The sequence below is a fragment of the Crocodylus siamensis genome, chromosome 6 (genome assembly GCF_052110815.1).
Source record: "Crocodylus siamensis isolate JL-2025a chromosome 6, ASM5211081v1, whole genome shotgun sequence".
Lineage (NCBI taxonomy): Eukaryota > Metazoa > Chordata > Crocodylia > Crocodylidae > Crocodylus > Crocodylus siamensis.
The window spans coordinates 22,545,141-22,569,460 of record NC_143400.1 but is presented as its reverse complement, the minus strand read 5'-3'; the positions used below and the strand labels follow the sequence as shown (position 1 = coordinate 22,569,460).

At 52.0% G+C, this 24,320-nt stretch overlaps 1 protein-coding gene across 1 annotated transcript; it reads right to left on the bottom strand.

Annotated features, from left to right (window-relative positions):
* Nucleotides 1–6,806: 6,806 nt before the first annotated feature.
* On the bottom strand, nt 6,807–23,933 carry LOC149861632 (IgGFc-binding protein-like). Its single transcript, XM_090053789.1, has 11 exons — nt 23,921–23,933; nt 21,489–21,551; nt 19,810–21,024; nt 19,096–19,436; nt 15,532–16,105; nt 14,075–14,673; nt 12,219–12,783; nt 9,952–10,544; nt 8,416–8,986; nt 7,493–7,692; nt 6,807–6,944 (listed from the first exon to the last, which is right to left on the bottom strand). The coding sequence occupies exons 1-11, from the start codon at nt 23,931–23,933 to the stop codon at nt 6,807–6,809; spliced, it is 4,872 nt and encodes a 1,623-aa protein (XP_089909915.1).
* Between the last annotated feature and the right edge of the window lie 387 nt (nt 23,934–24,320).

Below are 24,320 nucleotides of genomic sequence, written 5' to 3'. Positions count from 1 at the left end.
GTCATGGGTGGAGTCCCGCCAGGTCTCCATTATCCCAATGACATCATAACTTTTTGCACTGAGCAGGAGGACAAGCTCCTCCTGCTTGTTGCCCAGACTCCTGGCATTAGTGTACAGGCAGGCAAGTGTGCCCTTGGGGGCTCTTGCCTTGCCCACAGATTGTGCCAGGGCTGGGGCAGGGGTGGGCTGCCTTAAGTGCCTTGGTCTGCTGGCTTTGCAAGGGTCACTCAGCGGGCCAGCAGTGGCAGTAGTCCCCCCATCCCCCAGCGGGCTTAGTTTAAAGCCCGGTGGAGCAGGTCAGCCAGCCTGGCTGCGAAGAGCCTCCTCCCCAGGGGAGAGAGGTGGAGGCCATCTCTTCCCAGCAGCTCACTGCCTCTCTCGCAAAAGAGCGGGCTGTGGTCATGGAAGCCAAAGCCTTCCCGATGACACCAGCACCGCAGGCTTTGGTTCACTGTGTGGATCCTCCTCTCCCTCCTCAGCCCATGAGGTGCTACAGGGATGTGGGAGTGGGGCTAAAGGGTCTGGGGGTGCAGGTGGTGTTCTTGTCGATCCTCCCAGTCTCGGGCTACGGGCTGAAGAGGGAAAGGAGGATACAGGTAGTCAACCAAAGACTGCGGCGCTGGTGTCATTGGGAAGGCTTTGGTTTCCATGACCAAAAACCCGCTTTTTGGTGCGAGACGCAGCGAGCTGCTAGGAAGGGATGGCCTCCACCTCTCTCCTGTGGGGAGGATGCTCTTCTCAGCCAGACTGGCTGACCTGCTCCACTGGGCTTGAAACTAAGCCTGTTGGGGGCCAGGGGGACTACCGCCACTGCTGGCGCGCTGAGCAATCCTTGCAAAGCCAGTGGGCCAAGGCACTTAAAGGAGCCCACCCCTGCCCCAGCCCTGGTACAATCTGTGGGCAAGGCAAGAGCCCCCAAGGGCCTGACTGTACACAAATGCCAGGAGCTTGGGGAATAAACAGGAGGAACTCGTCCTCCTGCTTACTGCAAAAAAATTATGATGTCATAGGGATAACGGAGATGTGGTGGGACTCCACCCATGACTCAACCAGGGGTATAAATGGCTACACCCTATATAGGAGGGATCGAGTAGATAAAAGGGGCAGGGGTGTAGCTCTCTATGTTAAGGAAAGCTACGTGTCCCTGCAAGCTGATGTTGGCACTCAACGTGGATGACTGGAGACCCTCTGGGTTAAAATCCGTGGGGAACACGGCACAGGGGACACAACAGTGGAGTCTACTACAGACCTCCAACCCAAAGTCAAGAGCTTGACCAGGATTTTGCCCAGGAACTAGCTGAGGCTGCATGCTCCAGGACCAGGGTTGTCATGGGAGACTTCAACTACCCAGACATCTTGTGGGAAGAGTGCTCAACTAAATCTGAGCGGTCGCAAAACTTCCTCTCATGCATGGATGACCTCTACCTGACTCAGGAGATCTATGGGCCAACAAGAGGCAAAGCACTGCTCGGTTTGGTACTGGCAACTGGGGATGACCTAATCGGTGATCTCGTGATCGAGGGAAGCTGGGTTACAGCGACCACGAGCTGATCACCTTCAACATCCACCGTAAAGCTGGCAAGTCAGTCAGCAACACAGAAGTCCTTGACTTCAGGAAACCCGACTTTGACAAACTCAGGGGGCTTGTCAGTCAGGCCCTAAGGGACCACAACCCCAGGGAGAGGGGAGTCCAGGAAGAGTGGTTGCTCCTCAAGGGAGCGATCCTCAAGGCACAGGCTAAGTCTATTCCATCTTGGAGGAAAGGCAGCAAGAAGGCACAGCAGCCCCCCCGGCTCTCCAGGGACCTAGCAGACCTCCTGAGGCTAAAAAGAAAGGCCTATAAAGGATGGAGGATGGGATTCACTTCTAAGGAGGATTATTCTGCACTGGTCTGGTCCTGCAGGGAGCGAGCCAGGAAAGCCAAGGCTGCAACTGAACTCCAACTAGCTTCAGGCATCAAGGACAATAAAAAGTCCTTTTTCAGATATGTGGGGAACCGGAGGAAAAGCAAGGGCAATGTTGGACCCCTGCTAAACCAGATGGGACAACTGACAACTGACGCCCAGGAAAAAGCCAACCTATTAAATGGGTACTTTGCGTTGGGCTTTCATCGGTCCCATGGGACGCCCATGTCCGCTATGGGACAGGGAGGTCTGGGTGGGGGAGATCCCCTGCCCTCCATCAATGCCGACCTTATGAAGGAACATCTTGAGAGGCTGGATATCTTCAAGTTAGCCAGCCCTGACTGTTTACACCCCAGGGTACTCAAGGAGCTGATGAGCATCATAGCCCAGCCCCTAGCAGGGATCTCCGAGAGCTCCTGGCACTCTGGTGAATTGGTAGGGGCCCCTGGGCTTGTGCCCAGTTGCCCCATGCATTAATCTGCCTATGGTTATGAGGTGAAACTCCCCTGGAAATGCCCTCTAGCTACCAGGGTTATGAGGTAAAAGCCCCTGGAAGCCCCCCTAGTGACCAGCGTCTTGAAGTTAAAGGGCCCTGAAAATTTGTCCCTCCCTCCCACCCTCCAACAACCAGGGTTATATGGTGAATCCTACCCCTGCGTGGAAACCTCCCCTAGCAACCGGTTTATGAGGTAAAAGCCCCTGGAAACTCCCTTAGCTACCAAGGTTACGAAGTGAAAGACCCACTGTCTCTACTGTATGCAGCCGTAACTCTGGAAGAAATCTCTTTTCCTTCCCTAAACTACGGTGTATCCAGATATGGAGTGGTGGGGTGGTATGCAAGAAGATAAGGTATTTCTTGCAGTGTCCTCTTCATCTCTCTGGACAGGCCCTGTTTGTCCCTTGCAGTCAATACAGCCCACGCACCCAGCACTATCTGCCAGAAACAGTATTTCACAACCTGGGACAAGGACGGTGTGTTATTAAAGTTGAAATCAGTTGATTCAAAACACTGTTCCCTGCAGAGCTCATTGTCCTTGGGTATTGCCCATGCTACAAGGCGACCAGGGTCATTTAAAGGACCCCTGTGTTCATAGAGAGAATAACCCCTCTCCTCTTAAAATGATCACCCTTGAAGGGGGAAATGCCTGGACTAGACAGTGGTTTTAAGGCTTATTACAGCCTAACAAGTACTGCTACTAATCCCCATGGACTCCATGGCCTTCAACTAATGAGTACTACTACTAGTCTCTGGGCCTTCGTAGGTAATGACTAGCTCCTCCCTTCTTGAGTAACTTCCTTTACCACTGAACTAACTCACCTATTCTACTGGATATCTTGTTATGTCCCAGCAGGATATGAGCAGCCAGGTCTGGGGGCACTCTGGGATTGTGAAGCCAACCCCCAGATCAGGAGGGTGCAGCAGAGTCCACAGATGGGCTGGTCCATCAGGGAGTAGGGTCCAAAAGCACGTTGAGACGAGAGACGGGAGGAGAATATGGAGAGCAAGGTTACCAACAAGCCAAGCCAGGAGGACACTAAGGCAGAAGGAGCTTCATAAGCATCATGGGTCAAGTAGAGCCCTAATGCCTAGACACTCCTCATTCATGGTAAGAGGTTTATATGGGGGAAGTGGAGGGTCAGCTGATCCCAGCTAGTCAATCCAGTGGCCAGGAGTGGGTGGAGCATTAGGACCTCCTGGAGACTTCACACCAGCCTTGACCAGCCTGGCGGAGCTGCCCTAGGGTGGCAGGGTGGGATGGTTGGCTGGGCAAGTTCAAGGCTATGGCCTGATATTAGCAGTGCTTGTGATAGCACCTCTTTCCCACTCCTTTCCCTTGAAGCACATGGTTGTGTAGCAGGCTTGCCTTTTTGGAGCTTGGGTTGAGTCCCAGGATTGAGGGTCTGCTGTTTGATTGTTGGAGCCCGCCCACCAATCTGGAGGCAGCACAAGGGAAGTAATTTCCCGCCCTTTTCCAAAGGGAGGGGGCAAGGAGCAGCTGGACCTGAATCAGAACTGCGCCAGCCAGGTCCGGAGAGCATCGGGGGTGGAGCCCCTGAAGAGTATAAAAGAGGAGTGTGCTCGGCAGGCTGGGCAGATGTGGCGAGAGACTCAAGAAGAGCAGAGCCAAGAAAAGCTGGGGAGCTCTTCCCAGTGGGCAATAGGCCCAAGGCTCCTAAAGCCGCTACTGGAGGAGCAACCTTGGGAGTGGTGCGAGTCCACTCCAGCTGTTGATGGTGCACGGGGATGGTGTGGGGAGACCTAGCCCTGGGAGCAGTGTGGGACCACTGGGGCCCATCACAGTGTGTAGTTTGGTGCACAGAGCCCAGGCTTTGGGAGCCACAAGCGGCGGCTTGAACCTGCAACCCAGAAGGCCACACGGTGCGTGGAGCAGGGCACTGGGTAAGGGCCTTGGGGGCCTCAGTGAGACAGCTCAGGCCCCATCTCCCAGCAAGTGGCCAGGTCCCATGGTACACAGGGCGGCACATGGGTTCAAGCCTTGGGAGCCAGGGAGCAGCGGAGGCTGCTTGGGTTAGCCCCCTGGTGTGAGGATGACTGGCCGGAGCCTGAAGGGCCCGGGCTGTGCTAAAAGCCCTTGTTGCTGAAGGCAGGGCAGGGGAAATAGTGCTGCAGCATGAGGCCCAGAAGCCAGCAGCGGTGGTGCAGCAGCTGAGAGGAGCTGAGCCCTCGGTGCTCAGAGTGGGGCACAGGGTGGAGAGGAGACCAACAGTGCAGGAAAGGCCTGGAGAGGCACTCCAGCAGAGGAGACCCCTTGAATTGCACCCTGACCACCGCCAACTGAGGGAGCATGAGTCATTGGGCCCTTGGGTCCCACAGAGGAAAGACATTTGGAGTGGGCAAACCCAGAGAAGGGGCTGGGTGAGCAGCCCCCTGCCTAGTCAAGACCCTAAGGGGAGGGGCCCCTGGTGCTTCCTAGATATCCTTCCACCGCAAGGGACCCCGTTGGAAAGAGGACTATCTCTTGCCATGGGTCAAAGACTATATCAAGGAATAGATGATATTAAGATTGTTCATGTCTGTGCCTTATATTTTGTAATTGAATGTTGTATTGTGATGTTGTATTGTGTTGATGCTGCTGAAATTGTTTTATTGTGAGGGGTAAACAGTGTTACTTAGGGTTTGAACTTGGTTATTGGTTAATGTTCAGTGTGCAAATATATGTATATGATATTTAGTTTTATGTTTACGTATATTATAACTTATTGTATATAGTTAAGAACTTTGGGCTTCAGCTAACCCTATAGAGGAAAGAGGAATCTGCTCGAAATTCTGGAATCTCTCTCACAGCACCCCCTCCTACCTACCAATCCCATCTGATTGAGAATAGGGCACACTCTTGGTGTACCCGGGTTACAGCTGTACTGACTTGGAGTCTTCATATTTTGCTCAGACTGTCTACCTCTTTCTCAGACTTGAGAAAGGTGACATTATGGCTGCTAAGAGCAGCCTGGCTGGTGGAACTCCTAGGTGTAGAGTATATCAGAGCATGTCCCTGCCCCCTGAAGTGTTGACAGTCTATTAGAGAAGTGGTCTCATGCCAGCCTTTATCACCTCCAAGCAGACAGCAACAAGCAGGGCACCACCATGGCCTATGTGGAACCCTTCACCTCCCCCAGACTTGGCTTCTGACTTAGCTTGCAACCCTGCCTCTCCAGGTCTCCAACCCTGATGCCAGGTTTTGGACCTTGCCCTTGATACATGGGTGTCATACCAAGTCATGGTGGCCAGCTCTGGGTGTCACCCAGGGATGGAAGAAGCAACTGAGATCTGAGGGGAGTGTGGGGAGTCCAAGCATACAGAGCTAGGAAGCCAGGAGATCCATCTGGGAAACTGAGTCAGAGATCCAGAGGGTTGGGCAGAGTACTGGGGCAGGCTGGGTGGGCAGAGAAACCACCAGAGCTGGTAGAGGTGTAAGTCAAAGGCAAGGCAGCCTAGGTACAAGGTTGAGCCTCGCTGTCCAGACACTTCCTCTTCCAAGTCAGCGTTTTTTTATAGGAAGGGGTTGAGGATCAGCTGACCCTGGCTGGTTACTCAAGCCGCAGGGAGTGGGTGGGTGGCGAGGCCCAGAGAGTGGGTTCTGACCTTCTATGTCCACCCTGACGCTCAGCTGAGGAGGTAGCAGACTAGGATGAGTGGCCATGCTGGTCAAGGCTAAGGCCTGATGACAGGTGACCCACCCTGGTAGCCTACAAAGAGGAGACTATGGAAAGGATAGGGTGTCCCTCAGAAGACACTTGGTGGTGGCAGGCACCTTTCTATGATCACATCAAAGGCCTAGGCTCACCACATCCACCAAGAGATCAGTGCCTTCTCCCAAAGGCCCGGGCCCACCACAACCACCAACCACTCAGTGCCTTGTCCCAAATGTCTGGGCCCACCACAACCACCAAGAAGTCAGTGTCTTCTTCCAAAGGTCTGGGCCCACCACACCCACCAAGGGGTCAGTGCTTTCTCGCTGTGACAACCCACCCCCATAATCCTTCTGTGTTGCAAAAAGCTTTCTCAACATCACCTCTTTCACAAAAAAACATTCCCTGGGCCTCTGCTATTATTCTGTTTATTTCTTCAACAAGGAATGCTAAGCTGGGTCAATATTAGACATGTGAATCTACAACCCTTCGCAGGCGCTCAGTGAAACGATGCATGGTCAGGAGCTTTTTGAACAAAGGTTGCCAAAATCCACAAAGGCCTTTCCCTTTGGAGAGAGGCCAGACTTTAAGCACTTTTCTCATCAGGGCTTACACAGCTTACAGTTTTACTCAAGACCTTGGAAGGAGCCATGAGCCAAGAGCGGAGAGACTGGTGAAACTATGTAAAGGGATTAACCAGGGCAATGGCACATTCCCTGCTAACGCCATGTCTTCAGAGCTTCCCATGTCTGTCTACGTGCAGGTGCGCAAGCCGTTCTTCAAGGAGCAGCTCACGCCCGGAGAGCAGGTGGCTGCCTCACAGCTGAGGACGCCCCTGGGGTAGCAGGTACATTCCTCTGAGCAGTTGGCAGAGAGGATGCTGTTCATGGACTGGGTAGGGGGAGAGAGGAAAGACAGGTTACAAGAGTGAGAATAGGAAACCCTGAGAAAAGAAAATTCCATCTTTGCTTTCAAGGCAAACGCTTCCATGGCTGTCTCCTCCTCAAAATGTCCAGGATGTGCTCCCCTGTGGGGTATTATCAAGCCACAACACTTGGATAGACCTGAACCAGAAGGCAGTGTCACATTTTTGAGCAAGGAAACCCTTTTTGGAGGCCATTTTCTTTTTTAGTGTATTTTCCCCCTACAACACGCAGCTTTCTTTTTAAACATTGAAATTGAATAGCAGCCTTCAACTCCCTGAAGGGTGGTTGCAAAGAGGGAGGAGCTGGACTGATTATGCAGAATCATCTCAACCCAGTATGAACATAATAGTGCAGCAACACCTGTGTTAAGCTGTCGGGATTTCCCAAGCTTTGCCGGTTCTCCCCTCTCTCCCTTTCTGATGCAGGGGTCATGGGCTTCTAACAGTCATACTGCCCTGAGCCTCATCTTCCCTCTCCATAGCAGGGTCGGGGGAACATATCCCATGTGCCTACCTGGATGTATCTCCCATTGTGGACGCAGCCACAGATGTTCACAGAGACACAATTCTCCCCATCAAACATGCGGTCTTCGTCACAGTGGCAACCTTCAAAGCACTTCCCTGTGGACCGGGTTGGCCCAGACAGGCTGGCACACCCAGCAAGGAAGGAGCGGACACAAGGATCATACTTGCTTTCCCTGGGGCAGCTGAGAGCTGGAAGATGACATCCATTAGGGGCAGAGCTTGGTGAAACATGAATCCCAGCCCAGCCCAGCCCAGCCCAGCCCAGCCCATCACCTCTCCATTGACTCCCCCTGCTCCTCTACCTGCTTGGTAGAGTCATGTCACATTACTCTCTAAGCTTGGGATAAAAACTGACTACTGCTGCCAGCTCAGGCAGCTCCTTGTTTAGCTCAAGAGGGACCAACAGTTTTGATAGCCTGGGAAAATATGACATGGCAGGTGAAACTGAGGTAGGAGATGGGGAATAATGTTAAGACTCTAAGGGGATGTCAAGCAGTGGAACAGGCTGCCTAGAGGGGTGGTTGGGTCTCCATCCCTAGGACTGTCCAAGACCAGGTTGGACAGACACTTGAATGGGATGGCTTAGTTCTGCCTTGAGCAGGGGGCTGGACTAGACATGATCTCATGAGGTCCGTTCCAGCTCAACTTTCCTATGATCTTATGATCCCAACTGAGGTAACCTGATGTGACTCGTACTACTTCACCCCTAACCTCACCTTATGGAGTCTGACCATGCTTGCCCATAGGGACAGTCATGCCTTCCTTCCCTGCCCTTAATACATGCTCTGTGTCCCCATCACCCTCTTTCTGGAGACCAATCTGCTTTGGGCAAGGGGCGAAGGAGGTTAATAAGGGTAATGACCCAGAAATACAGCTCAGGGGGTTAGATGACCCTGGAGGTTGGTTACTTACGGCAAAAGGTGGTAGATCTCCAGGCTCTGACCTGGGCTCCGACCACTTGGCAGGCGGCTGTGTAGGCCTGGAGGCTCTGGCAGAGGGTGTCCTGTGCCCCATTGGCTGCACACATGTCATAGAGACAGTGGCTGAAATAGCTGTCAGGGCTGACCAGTGAGTGGCAGCTGGTGAAGGGGCCTGATGTGTCTTTGATGAGCCCACATGAGGTCTTAGCTTTGTATGGTGCCATCTTGGCTTCGTTGCAGATGGGGCATCGGTCCCCACAGCCATCAGAGCACGTGGCAGCACCTGTGAGAACCTTCCAGGAGGCTCCAAACTCATCCATGTTCTGGGTGACCTTCCCAGTGGGCAGCAGGAAGTCATCATTTTTGTTCCCATTGTAGTTGCCACACAAGCCGCACACATGGCCCTGGTAGGTGCTGGGGATGGTCACCAGGACATAAGAGGAGGTATCATAGAAGACTTGGAGACCAGAGGCAGCCTGGATAATGATGTTGTTCCCTTCCTGACTCCCCCAAAGATTCCCATTGTCCAAAACCAGTGGTAGGACATAGAGCTCTCCATTCACCTGCAACAGGACAGAAATTCACCTATGACAGTTGAGCACTGTACTACTTTGTGTTAAGTTAAGCCAACAGTGTGTCTTTGTTGCTGAGAAGGCTAATGACATCCTGGGCTGCATTAGTAGGAGTGTTGTGAGTGGATGGAGAGAAATGATTCTTCCCCTCTATTCAGCACTGGTGCACATCTGGAGCCCTGTGTCCAGTTTTGGGTCCCCGAGTACAGAAAGGAGGTGGACATGTTGGAGAAAGCCCAGTGGAGGGCAATGAAACTGGTTTGGGGACTGAGGCACATGACTTGTGAGGAGAGTCTGAGGGAATGGGGCTTATTTAGCTTGGAGAAGAGAAGACTGAGAGGGGATCTGAGAGCAACCATCAACTCCCTGAATGATGACTGCAAAGAAGATGGAGCTAGACTGTTCTCGGTGGGGGCAATTGACAGACAAGGAACAATGGACTCAAGTTGCAGCAAGGAAAGTTGAGTTTAGATATTAGGAAGAACTTTCTCACCAGAATGGTAGTAAGTCACTGGACCAGATTACCCAGAGAGCTGGTGGAATCTCCATCCTTGGAGGTTTTGAAGATCTGGCTAGACAAAACCTTGGTTGGGATGATCTGGCTGGGGATGGTCCTGCTATGAGCAGGGGGTTGGACTAGATGTGACCCAAGATCCCTTCCAACCTTCATTCTCTATGATTTTAAGTTTGCATTTTTGTAGTAGTTTTACTGGGCCTTAGACTAGCAATTCTCAACTGGTGTCCACAGCACCCTCAAACCCCTACATTTTCTCCAGGGATCAACAGGAAGAAGCTGCCACGACCTGCCTGCCCAAGAGTCATCTATGTATCTTGGGAGGCCATCAACCATATGTGGTATACATTACATGCTTCCCCAATCAACACACAGGTAGCTGCCAATGATTTGTATGAGTCTATGACTGAGAGGACTGAATTAATCTCAAATGAGGACTTACCATGACCTTCCACCTCTTCTCTTTCTCCACAGTGATGGTGTAGCCATAAGCAGAGACCACCACTGACCTGGCCAATGTCACATGGCTGTTCTTGGGACTCTTGTTCTCCACCACCACATTGAAGTCCTCCAGCCCAGCAGCCCCACCACAGACTTTGGCCAAAGTGTAAGTGCAGGATCCCTGGAAGTCAAAGGCCTGGCCATCAAAGCTGAGGTAGTGGGAGTTGCCACTCATGGTGCAACGGCCTTGACGTTCTCCATAGCAGCCAATGATGCCACTCTCCACACGGCATTCCTGGCCAGTGCCACAGCTGGCTTTCTGGCACTCCAGCTTGTCTTTACCCACACAACGGCATTGCTCCCGGCATGAAGTGTCAGTGTAGAAGGTCTCTGCTTGACTGTAGTACCGGCCCTGGTGCATACAGCCACAATCTTCCTCTGGCACACATCGGTCCCCGCTCAGGACATAGCCGACATCACAGAAACACCCTTCGGTACAGGGCCCATCACATTTCAGAGCAGGAAGGTCATGGCAGGTGGCTGGGCAGCTGGTCCCACACAACTCATAGTGGGCGTGAGGGGGGCAGGTGGGGTCTGTGGGGTGAGACAAGAGAGGACATGACAACAAGCTCACTCAATTATACCCAGTCACTAGGGGCTTTCCTGATTCAACCCCTGGCTGGAGGATCTCCATGGCTCCCCTGCAAAGCTTCCAGAGACTCACTGAGAGAGTCTGAATCAGCTCAGGCATCAATCCCTGCATGCCTCCTCTGATTGCTGCCATGATGGCCTTTATATATCCATGGTGCATCCACACCTTGAATACTGCAACAAGTCTGGCCCCTGCATCTCCAAAAGGAAGAGCTAGAGAAGGTCCAGAGAAGAGCAACAAGGGCAATAATGCTATGAAGGGGTTTCCATATGAGGAGAGACTAACAAGGCCAGGCCCATTCAGCTTAGGAGAGAGACACTTGGGGGCAGGGACAAGAGAAGGGTTTCCAAAATGTTGAAAGGTGAAGTGAAAGTCATTAAGGATTTATTACTGCCTGTGTCTCCCCAGACAAGAACGATGGGTCACGGCATGAAACTAGGAGGTTGTCAGTTGATAACCAACACCAGGCAGGTCTTTGTCACCTCGTGTGGAAGGAAAATCTGGGACTTGTGGCCACCAGATGTGGTGGAAGGTGAGAGCGTAGCCAGATCCAGCAAGGGATTGGATCCGTTCTTGCAGAAAGGGGCATTGGTCGCTATTGAGCCTAGAAGAAGTGCCCGGCCTCTGAACCTGAGTTTCAGTGCTGGAGGCTGCAAGGTGAAGAAACCCAGCTCAGACTCAGATCACTCTCTCTTCCAGCCTTTGCTCTCTGCCACCATGGGACATAGGAACCTGGGCAAGATGTACGTGCGGTCTGAGCCAGGACATGGCAACTCTTCTGTTCTCTCTTTCCTGCTCTGAGCCAGGTACCTACAAGCCTGACAGAGGGGCAGCATGACCAGAACCATTTCAACCCAGAAAACCCAGTTCAAACTCAATACATAAGTATAGTGATGCCTGTGCTCTGCTATGGGGATGTCCAAGACTTCTGAGTTTTGCTGGTTCACCCCTTCTCCCCTTTCTGCTCCATGTATCGGGGCATTGGGTGTTGGCTGCTGTCAAGGCTAGGGATGGGGACTGGGCTGTACCTATGCTCTTGCTGGGATAAAATCCCAGAGGTTTGGGTCTAGAGGGTCTTGCCCCTATGAGCAGGGTCAGATTTATGCCAAATTTGGGGTCAGGAAGGAATTTCCCCCCTTGGTCAGATTAGTAAAGACTTGCGGGGGCAGTGTGTCTTCTTCTATAGCAGAGGCATGGCCACTACCTGGGATCTCTTGAGTATATGCTAACAACTTCCTACTGAAGCAGGATGTTGACTGCCAGGGCCCCCCTGCTTTCCCTGTGGCAGGTTCAGGTGGGACATCTGCTGTCATATCGGGGTTGATGGTAGTTTTATGAAGAGTTTAGAATATGGATTTGTCTGGGATGGTTTGGACAGGGCTGATTTGGCCCTGGGCAGGGGGTTGGAGTAGATGTAAATGCTGGGGGTTCCTTTCAGCCCCAGTTGTTTACAAATCTATGACTGTGACTCATTGATTTCTGGAGGTTCCTTTCACTCCAAATACTCCATGACTCAAAGACTTTTGGAGGTCCCTTCTAGCCCGATTTCTCTATGATCTCCGGAGGTCCCTTCCATTTCTAACTTATCTATGAGTCTTTGATTTTAAGACACTCACTGCACAGATCTGATCTCCAGCTGTCCACAGCCACCCCAGCGGCCTGGCAGGTGGTGGCATAGGCTGCAATGATCTGGCACATCATGTCCAATTGCCCCCCATAGTAGCAGTAGTCATACACGCAGTCCTGGAAGTAGACTTCAGGATCCACCTTGGCATGACACACCCTGAAGGGGCCATCTGTGTTGAGGATTGTCCCGCACTCTCCCTTAAGTGTTCTCTGCTTCCTCTCCACTATTGCATGGCGGCCACATGGTGACACGTCGGGCTCAGTGCACCCTGGGGTCTCCAGTGCCCTCCAGCTCCGTCCGAAGGCTTTGGGGTTTGGTGCTGGCCTGCCGTCCTTCATGATGAAGTCATCACCTTGGTCTCCATTGAAGTTCCCACAGAGTCCACACACCATGCCCGCGTAGGTGCTGGGCACAGTAACAGCCACTCGGCTCTGCCAGTCAAAGGTGACACTGAGGCCAAAGTCAGCCTGGACTGCAGCCTCTTGCCCCCTCCTGGACATGATGATTTTGTCCTCATCAGTGCTGTAGGGCAGGTTGGTCAACAAGCCATTCACCTGAGAACAAGGGTAGAGGGGTTGGAGAGACTGGCATCTAGAGCCAGACCTTGGTTGGAGGCACCAGAACTGGAATACAGTCACTTCTGGGGCATGAAATCTACACACACACACACACACACACACACACACACACACACACACACACAAACATAACAGTAATCTATATGTATATATCAATATAGAAATCATAATATGTTATATTCATAACAGCATACATTAAGAATATATTAAAATATATCAAAAGATGCTATTTCTTTAGTCCATAAAATTAACTTCGGTCATTACAATTAGAAACATGTCTCTTTCAGACCTGTGGAAAAAAAATCTGTCCTTCCTGAGCATCTGGGTAGTGCCTCCAATGCTTCACTGGAAGTTATTTCCACGCCCCCCCCCCCCGCATTGATGTTTCCCTAAGTGAATGTTTCTGCACCTGAGTTAATGCTTTTAGTTAGAGTTAAAACCAGCTGGTGATGCTGTGAAATAGGAGGTATGTTAAGAGGGGTGGTGCTTGGCAGTATTGCAGAAGAAAGAACTGCTTGATTAGTGGAATATCAAGAACATTAAAAAATGGGGGAGGTTCATTAGCACCTATGGAGGGAAGAGATGCGCAGGAATCAGGGAGATTGTAAGGAGCCAGAAAGTCAATTGACTGCTGCTTGAGAAGCAATCATGCTGCCCTTCCAAGGCAGTTGGTTTTAAACTTTGAGTGAGCATGAATAGAAGAGTGGGGGGGGGTAGTGGTGAAACTGCACCTCTGCACCCCACCTGGATCAGCACCTCCCGTCCCCTTCATGATTTTCTAGACCTCTTTTCTATCCCCGCTTCAGCCTTCACCTTTCTAAATGGAAGAGTCCCAGCTTTTTTAGTCTCTCATGGTATGGCAGCTACTTCAGGTCCCTCATCATCTTCATTGCCTTTCTCTATACCTTTTCTAACTCTGCTATATCCCATTGCTTCAACTACAATCTTGTTTCATAATGAAAATAGCTGCAGAACTCCGAATCATTCTCCACCTTCCACTCAGGCGGTTGCAGAGCTAGAACCCCTTGGAGTACCATGAGCCAGTATTTTGATTGCCAGCCAAAGCTTATCAGCTTTAGATTCTTTACACTGGAAAACTCCCTCTGCTCATCCCTCTCAGCTCTCCTTGTGATGGGCGCAGAAGGAAGAAAACGTGTGATGACAAGTGAAGAAGGAGGGACATGGGGTGATGACTGAAACCAGGAAGAGACAATGCTGAGACACCCATTGAAGTGGTGACCAAGAACAGAACTATGGTTGAACTTACCAGGACCCTTCCAGGATGCTCATGACTGATGGTGATGTTGATCCCATAGACCCTGACCTCCACTGCTCTGGTGAAGGATAAGGTTGGGAAGCCTCGGTTGTCATTCTGGACCAAGACCTGGAAGTCCACCAGGTCTCCAGGCTTTTTGCACAGCCCAGAAAGCTGATATAGGCAGCTGCCCTGGAAATCAAACCTCTTCCCATCAAAGGTGATGTAGTGTGGGTCCCCAATTGATGTGCAGGTGGTGTAGTTGGCTGGGTAGCAGTCCTGGATTCCCTTCTCCACCCGGCACTCCTCCCCAGTTTTGCAGGTCTTCTCCTGGCAGCTCACGCGCCGGGTCTGTGGGTCGCAGAGGCAGCGTTGGCTGCAGGCCCTGTCCCCCCAAAACTCCTCACCGGAGCTGTAGAGACGCCCCTCAAATTCACAGCCACAGCTGGCTTGGGGGATGCACTTTCCAGCGTCCAGCACAAAGCCCGCCTGACACTCACAGGTCTCCACACAGGGCAAGTTGCAGTTCTTTGGGGCTGCCTGGTCATTGCAAGTGATGGGACAGGCCGATCCGCAGGCCCGGTACTGGCTGTTTGCTGGGCAAGGCAAGGCTGTGGCAGGGAGGGAGGGAGAGAGAGAGAGACAGGTTAAAGGGAGGAAGTATTGGGCCATGAGCACAGCATAGCTGGGCATGGAGCCACAGAGACAGCACTGGGTATTTTCCAAGGGAGTTATCTCCAGTGGTGTTCCTGTACCACCAGGAGTTACTTATCCAAAGCACTAAAGATGACGCCTGGGGATGGGGACCAGGCTGTGGCAATGCTTCAGCTAGGATTCATCCATGGAGGTTCCTCAATAGAGGGTCTTTCCCCTCCTCTCAGGCTCACATTGATGCCAGATTTGGAGTAAGGAAGGAATTTTATCCCTTGGTCAGATTGGTATGGACTTGGTTGGGAGCGGGTTTTCCTTCCTCTATACCAGGGACACGGCCTCTGCCTGGGATCTCTTCAGTGTATATTAACAACCCGTTACAGCAGAGGACATTGGCTGCTGTGGTCCCCAGGGTTTTTTGGTGTCAGGCCTGGGTGTGATGCCTGAGTAAGATTCGGTGACCTCTGAAGTTCCCTTCCAGCCCAACTTCTCAGCCTCTCCTCACAAGTCATGTGCCCCAGCCCCCAAAACATTTTTGTTGGACTCTCTTTAATTTGTCCACATCCTTTCTGAAATGTGGGCCCAAAACTGGACAAGTGGCCTCCCCAGTGCTGAATAGAGAGGAAGAATCACTTCCCTTGATCTGTTGGCAACACTCTTACTAATGAAGCCCAGGAAGCCCTTAGCCTTCTTTTCAACCCATAAGGCTTCCCTAGGGACAGGATTCTACAACCCCAGGTGTCTCCTGACCAGCACTTCCCCCCTCCTCCCATCCTGAGGCTATCATATCCCAGGCCCCTTCAATAGCATATACTCACGGCAGCCTGTGAGCGTCCTCCAGTTCCCTAAGGTGACCCCCTCTGCCTGGCAGGCATCAGCATAGGTCTTCAGTGTCTGGCATAGCACCTCCTGGGTCCCACCCATCATGCACATGTCATAGACACAGTTGTCTACATAGACCCTTGGGTTGATAATGTTGTGGCACGGGGCAAAGGGGCCACCTGCCTCTCTGCTGAGCCAGCCACAGAAGGTTTCGCCTTTGTACTTGTTGGTCAGGTCCAGGGAGCAGGTCTTGCAGATGCCATTGCAGTCGTCCCAGCAGAAACGGTCTCCATCTGCCACCTTCCAGCTCCCCCCAAACTCCACAGGACTGGGAGCCAAGGTGCCAGCTGAGGTGGTGAAGTCATCCGAGGGGTTCCCATTGTAGTTGCCCAACAGGCCACACAGGTTCTCAGCAAAGCTGCTGGAGATTTTCACCAAAAGGTAGTCATTCCAGTCATAGGAGACCCACAGGGAGAAGTCAGTCTCGATGACCACAGAGGCTCCACTCTGGTATGCCTGGATTTTGCCCCCAAGCAAGGAGATGGGGAGGTTGGAACGCTGGTTGTTCACCTGGAAAGGAAGCAAGAAGTGACCATCATCAGTTTTCAGAGGTTTCCCCTTTGCCTCTTATCTATTTCCACCTGTGAAGACTTTCTTAAAGGCCCATGGAGATCCCATCAAAGGAAGCCAAGATGTACTGACTCAAGTTGCAGCAAAGGAAGTTTAGGTTGGATATTAGGAAATACTCTCTCATGAAGAGGGAAGTAAAGCACTGGAAAAGGCTACCCAGATTGGTTGTGGAATCGCCATCCCAGGAGGTTTTGAAGACCCACCTGGGATGATCTAGTTGGGGATGGTGCTGCTTTTAGCAGGGGTTTGGACTAGATGTGACATCCTGAGGTGCCTTCCACCCGTCATTTTCTATCACTCTGTGAATGTGGCCTCCTATGCTAACTATTTGTCAACAAGGGATCAGAGGTGATATCTCCCCAGACAGATGACCCCTCTGGACCTACTTCAGGGTGTGTTACATAATCTTTTGGGATTGGACAGGAATAGAATGTATAGCTAAAAGGACCTTTGATTCCATTTACAGATCAGATATTCAGCCAGTCCCCCAGAAAAGACCAAAATGAAAGATAGAATGAAAGATGGAAGAAAAGAAGGCCAGAAATATGAAAACATAAGAAAGATCAAATGAAGGAAAGAAAAAAAGAAAAGGAAGAAAATAAGGCTGAAAAAAGTAGGGAATGGGAAGGAATGGGAGTAGGAAGAAAAAAACAAAGGAAAGAATGGACAAAGGATGGAAAAAACAAAGGAGATGATCCTCCAAGCCCAAAGGGGGGTAATCCCAACATGGATCAAAGGGGGCAGGAGGGCACAAAAGCCCCCATGGCTCCCCAAAAGCATCTGGGAATGTCTCCTAGCTAAAAGGGAGGTGTATACCCAATGGAAAGGAGGGGCCATCCCCAGGGAGGACTACACTGCGGTTGCTCAGGAATGCAGGGGGAGTCAGGAGGGCCAGCAGAGATGGAACTGGGACTAGTTTCCCAGATCAAGGACAAGAAGTCCTTTTTTAAATACATAGGGGGCAAAAAGAAGGTAATTTGGGCCCCCTGCAAGACATGCTGGGAAATTTTGCCATCACACCAGACAACAAAGGTAACCTATTTAACAACTTCTTTGCCTTCATTTTCCTGAGCAGGGACCGGATCAGCCCCCCTACTGGGCCCCCCTCAGGCCCCAGGGGAAGTGTACCTAGGCCAAGGGCTAGTGAGGAACTAGTTAGGGAATGTCTGGAGGGACTGGATATATTTAAATCAGCTGGTCCGGACGATCTCCACCCCCGAGTGCTGAGGGAATTGGCTGAGGTCATTGCAGGACCCCTGGCACGGCTGTATGAGCACTCATGGTGCTCTGGTGTGGTGCCGGAGGACTGGAAGAGGGCCAATATGGTTTCCATCTTCAAAAAGGGGAGGAAGGAGGACCTGGGAAACTATAGGCCAGTTAGTCTTACTTTGATCCTGGGGAAGCTTTTCGAGACAATTATTCTGGCACATGTCCATGAAGGGCCAGCAGGGGATTTCATGCTTAGGGCCAACCAACACTGGTTCATTAGAGGCAGGTCTTGTCAGACCAACCTGGTGGCCTTTTATGACCAGTTCACCAAATCCTTAGATGTAGGGGTAGCAGTGGACACAGTCTTCCTGGACTTTCAAAAGGGCTTTGACACTGTCTCTCACCCCATTCTCATTAAGAAACTGTGGGCTGTGGTGTCAACATCCACACAGTCAGATGGGTCGCCAACTGGCTGGAGGGCTGCACCCAGAGGGTGGTGGTGGATGGGACGTATTCAATCTGGAGGGATGTGGGCAGTGGGGTCCCCCAGGGCTCAGTCCTTGGGCCTGCACTGTTCAACATCTTCATCAGCTACTTGGACAAGGGGGTAAAAAGCACCCTGTTCAAATTTGCTGATGACACTAAGATGTGGGGGGATGTGAGCATGCTAGAAGGAAGGAATAGGCTACAATTGGACCTAGACAGGTTACAGGGGTGGGCAGATGAGAACAGGATGGGATTCAACACTGACAATAGCAAGGTGCTGCACCTGGGGAGGAAGAACTACACCATACCTACAGGCTGGGGAACTCCCTTCTCATCAGTGCAGAGGAGGAAAAGGATCTTGGAGTCATCATTGATGCCAAGATGAACATGGGCCGGCAGTGTGGGGATGCAGTCAGGAAGGCCGACCACACCTTGTCCTGCATCCACAGATGCATCTCGAGCAGGTCCAAGGAGGTGATCCTCCCCCTCTATGCGGCACTGGTCAGGCCGCAGCTGGAGTACTGCGTCCAGTTCTGGGCACTGCACTTCAAGAGGGATGTGGACAACATGGAGAGGGTCCAGAGGAGGCCACTCGCATGGTCAGGGGGCAGCAGGGCAGGCCCTATGAGGAGAGGTGACGGGACCTGAACCTGTTCAGCCTCCACAAGAGAAGGCTGAGGGGGGATCTAGTGGTCTGTTATAAACTAGTCAGGGGGGATCAGCAGGCACTGGGGGAGTCCCTGTTCCCCCGAGCACTGCCAGGAGTGACTAGGAATAATGGTCACAAGCTGGCAGAGGGTAGATTTAGACTAGATATCAGAAGGCGCCACTTCACGGTCAGGGTGGCTAGGATCTGGAACCGACTTCCAAGCGAAGTGGTGCTGGCTCCTACCCTGGGAGTTTTTAAGACTATGCTAGACAATCACCTTGCTGGGGTCGTTTGACCCTAGGACTCTTTCCTGCCATGGCAGGGTGTCAGACTTGATGATATGCTCAGGTCCCTTCCGACCCTACTAACTATGAAACTATGAAAGGAAGAGCCAAGAACAAAGGATGAAGAACTGGGGGATGAAAAGAGGAAGAAGAGAAAACATGAAGGGAAGGATGAATGAGAAGAATAAGAAATAAAGGAAAGAAAGGAAGGGCAAAAAGGAAAAATGTACGGCACTGAGGTATGTAAAGAAGGAGAGAAATGAAATTGAGGAAAGGGGGGAACAGAGAATCACTGATCTTACCCTGATGTTCCAGTACTCATACCGGACTATGGAAATGGTGTAGTTGTAGACGTGAACATCCACAAAGCCAACGTAGGACACATGCCGGTTGCCACGGTTATCATTCTTGGCTGTGATGTGGAAGGCTGGGAGAGTGGTATCTGGGCCACAGGTCTTGGCAATGGTATAGGTGCAGGTGCCCATGAAATCATAGTAATGTCCATCAAAGGTCTTGTAGTGGGGGTCACCCCAGGCCCAGCCAGTTGCTGTGGATGTGGCCACGCACTCAGGGCCATTGCTGGTCATCTTACAGGTCTCCATCTTCCGGCACACTGTAGTGCTACAGGAGGGGATTGGAGTAACTGTGGGGAGGGGGACAAGAGGACAAAGCAAGTGAGTGAACAGGAGAATGGGAAGTGGAAAGGTACGCAGGGAGGAATGAGAGGTGAGGGGTGGAAGGCAGGAAGGGTGGAAGAGTACTTCAGATGGGGTGGATGGATGGGTGGATGAATGGCTGGATAGCTAGCTGGCTGGATAGCTAGGTAGCTAGATAGAAAGACAGAGTGTGGGGATGGATGGATGGATGGATGGTGGGTTGGTCTGAGGGTCGCAGACCCCACTTTTCCTGAGAAAGACCTTGTCTATGCAGGGGTACATTGCATCTACCACAGCAGAGGCAGCAAAATACCTCCCCAAACCATCTTTCCAGATCCCTCACCCCAGCCATATGCTTACCGCTGTTGCAAAGAGCCACTGTGCCATAGCCATTGGCGCCGATGACACTGACACTGAGGAGCCCAAAGGGGTCACTAGAGCTCTTCACAGAGTGGACATTTTCCCCCGTGCCGAGCCTGTACTCCCCCCATGAGTATTCGGTACCAGGGATGGCTCTCCAGGACACCTTCTGCAGAGGTTTCCAGTCCACCATGAGGCTGGAGGTTGCCGTGGTCTTTGCCATGAGTAGACCATAATTGTTGAAGCCCTGCTGGCCACTGATGGAGTAAGAGGTGCAGTAGCTGGACACATCAGGGACAACAGCCATGAAAGGGTCATTAGCACTATCACCGCTACAGAAGAGGAGAACTTGAATGCTGGCACTGCCTGAGATGCCCAGAGGCTTGTCAACGCTCACTTGTAGCTGCACAATCTGCCCAGCCACAAGGTCCTGGGTTTTCCACAATCCACCAGACAAAATGTTGAGATTCGTACTCTGAGAGGCCACTACGTAGACCAGGTCAAAGCCATTGTGGAAAGGCAGTGGCGGGATGAAGAAGATCCTGCCCCAGGTGGAGACGGGCAGCAGCTGCTCAAAGACATGGTCGCATCGGCCATTCTTTGTGGTGCAGGTGTGGCCACTCAGCACCGCCACTGGCTTGGAGGACACCACTCGGGTCCCAGAGAGATCTTGGGAGCTCTGGATCTGGATGGCTTCGTACGCTGTGAGAGAGACAGTGAGCAGGCTGCCAGCCGTGTAATCCTGTCCCTGGAATGTCACGCTACCGCGGAGGTAGATCTTTACCTCTGTCGCCTCCTGCCATGCTGCCACGGAGAACTCATTGTAGGGCTGAAGCCCATCCCCCCCTGGTGTGATGACATAATACTCCAAGCCCAGTTTCTTCACAGGGTAGACCACGCTTGTGTCACCCGTGTTGTCCCTGGAGGTGAGAGACATCACTGACACATCCTGGTCGGTTTGCACCAAGATGGTGCTGAAGGCTTTGGTGGTACCAGACAACTCAACATCAGCAGGGATCTTCACTTTTGCCATCTGGTCCTTCTGGACCTGGACAGTGTGCCGGAAGGAAGACTTGGGCACTGAGATGGTGATGGTGGTGGAGGGGGCATAGCCATATATGAGCAGCTGAAGGTTGGGTTTGGAGTAGCTGACTTGGTAGTTCTCCATGAAGACTGTGATGAATTCCCGGCCCACGGTAATGCCTGAGTTGGTGCCTGAGGAGAGATTGGCAAAAGAGCAAAGGTTACCAGCCTAAGGTCCTGGAAGATCTCAGAGCTCATACAGCTTGTTGATAACACATGGTTCTGATAGGGGCCCTCACACCTGAGCCATAGCCCCCGACCATCCTCCAGCCATGAGATTCCCTCCAGCTCTGCCAATGCTCCTTAGCCACCAATCCACAGCCCCTTGCCATATGGCTACTCCCCACCCTCCTGGTGTCCCTCACTCTCAGAGCCAATGATAGGACTCCCAGTCCCTGGGGCACCAAAGGAGTTACCCCAGATTTACACTGAATCCACTTCTACACCAAATGTCCCTTTGGTCCAGGCTTATCCCAACTCCCCTCAGAAGCTGTGAGATGCACCATGTCCCAGCTCCATCAACATATTGCCATGCCACAACCCCCAAGACTTCCCTTTCTATGGAGCGCCCCAGATGGAGGAGGACTTCGACTCACCTCCCAGCACCGGTCCAGCCCAGAGAAGCATGAGCAGCAGCATCTTTATCCCAGGAGCCATGGCTGGAACACAAGAGGTCAAAAGAAGTGTCTCTCCAGAGTGGTTGGGTTGGGGATACCAGGAGATGGGGACACCCATCTGGAGGTGATTCAAGGAGGGGGACCAGGTGACCCACTGAGTCTAGGAGGAGCTAGGGGTGGCAGAACTTTGGTTTGGGATGAGGAGGAACTGGAAACGTGAAGGAGGAATATTCTCCTCTGGTCCAGTCCTGTAGGGAGCAAACCAGGAAAACCAAGGCTGCAACTGAACTCCAACTAGCTTTGAGCATCAAGGACAATAAAAAGTCCTTTTCCAGATATGTGTGGTGCTGGAGGAAAAGCAAGGGCAACATTGGACCTCTGCTGAACCAGATGGGACAACTGACAACCGATGCCCAGGAAAAAGCCAACCTATTAAATGCGTACTTTGTGTTGGTCTTTCATCAGTCCCATGGGACACCGATGCCCGATATGGGACAGGGAGATCTGGGTGAGGGAGATCCCCTGCCCTCCATTAATGCTGACCTCATGAAGGAACACCTTGAGAAGCTGGATACTTTCAAGTCAGCCGGCCCTGACAATCTGTACCCCAGGGTACTCAAGGAGCTGGCAAGCATCATAGCCCAGCCCCTGGCACAGATCTTTGAGGACTCCTGGAGCTCTGGTGCAGTGCCCGAAGACTGGAAGAAGGCCAATGTGGTGCCGATCTTCAAGAAAGGGAGGAAAGTGGATCCAGAAACTATAGGCCTATCAGCCTGACTTCTATCCCGGGGAACATCTTAGAAAGGTTTATTAAAAAGTCCATCCTTAATGGACTAGCCGATGCCAACATCCTAAGGGATAGCCAGCATGGGTTTGTCGCGGATAGGTCTTGCTTGACCAATCTCATTTCCTTCTACGACCAGGTGACCTATCACCTGGATAAGAGAGAAGAGATTGATGTCATATATCTTGACTAAAAAAAAGCCTTCGATCTGGTATCCCAGGATCACCTCTTGGTAAAACTGGCCAATTGTGGCCTTGGGTCTACCACGATCCGCTGGCTGGGGAATTGGCTCCGTGGTCAGACCCAGAGGGTGGTAATTGATGGAAGTCAATCATCATGGTGTCCTGTGACCAGTGGGGTCCCCCAAGTCTCTGTCCTTGGACCCATCCTGTTCAACATCTTCATTAACTATGTGGACATTGGAGTCAGAAGCAGACTGTCCAAGTTGCTGATGACACCAAACTTTGGGGCAAAGCATCCACACCTGAGGACAGGAGGGTGATCCAGGTTGACCTGGACAGGCTCAGCAAATGTGCGGACGAGAATCTGATGGTGTTTAACACCGAAAAATGCCAGGTTCTCCACCTTGGGAGGAAAAACCTTCAGCACCCTTATAGCCTCAGCAGTGCTACGCTGGCTAGCACTATGGGCGAAAGGGACTTGGGGGTCATCATTGCCCACAAGAGGAACATGAGCCTGCAATGCGATGCTGCAGCTAGTAAAGTGAGCAAAACACTGGCGTGCATCCATAGATGCTTCTCAAGCAAATCCTAGGACGTCATTCTCCCCTTGTACTCGGCCTTGGTGAGGCCGCAGCTAGAGTACTGCATCCAGTTTTGGGGTCCACAATTCAAAAAGTATGTGGAGAAGCTTGAGAAAGTCCAGAGAAGAGCCACGCGCATGATCAGAGGTCAGGAAAACAGACCTTACAACAAAGGTGAGAGCCATGGGGCTCTTTAGCCTGGAAAAGCGTAGGCTCAGGGGTGATCTGATGGCCACCTATAAGTTTATCAGGGGTGACCACCAGGATCTGGGGGAACGTTTGTTCACCAGAGCGCCCCAAGGGATGACGGGGTCGAATGGTCACAAACTCGTGCGAGACCGTTTCAGGCTGGACATAAGGAAGAATTTCTTTACTGTCTGAGCCCCCAAGGTCTGGACCAGCCTGCCATCGGAGGTGGTTCAAGCACCTACATTGAACACCTTCAGGAGCAAATTGGATGCTTATCTTGCTGGGATCCTGTGACCCCAGCTGACTTGCTTCCCCTTGGGCAGGGGGCTGGACTCGATGATCTTCAGAGGTCCCTTCCAGCCCTGATGTCTATGAAATCTATAGAATCGAACTGGACTCCTGGGTTATATCTACAGCTCTGGGAGGGGAATGAGGCCTGTTGGGTCAGCCCTGGGGGGTGGCTGGGTCCCAAGACCCCTGGTCTCTATCTCCAGCTTCAGGAGAAGAGGGTTATGGCTCTCTGGCTCAGTTCCCAAAATAGGGTCTCTGGAGGGTCTGAGGGGTGAGTGGTAGGTTGGGAAGCCCCTGCACCTCCATTTCCACCCTTATTCCTTCTGCATAGAAAAGCCAAAACACGTTCCCTGGACTCTGCAGACAGGAAAGCGTTGAACTTACCTGTCCCACTCATCTCGCTGCCTGGTGCTCAAATCCATGGATGTATATATATAGGGGCTTGTGTCGTAGGAAATAGCTGACACCTAGGGAGGGGCACTCAGGTGCCGGATCCTAGCTTCCTGGAGCAGATAACCACTGACCTCACCTGTTGGAACAGGAGAGTGGGACAAAGGGCAGGACCGCTTTGTTTTTGCCACTGTGTAGCTGGAAGCAATGACAGGGAGCAGATGGGATGGGAAATAGGTACCCTGGGGATGAAGGTTTACCCAGCTCACTCACTGTCAAGCACAGAACCGCTGCCTCCCCAAAGCTATATAAGAAGCAGGGGAGTGATAGAGAAAGTGAGGAACTACAAGGATGAGAGGGAGGTAGATCAGGGGGCCATGGAGTTAGTGTCCTC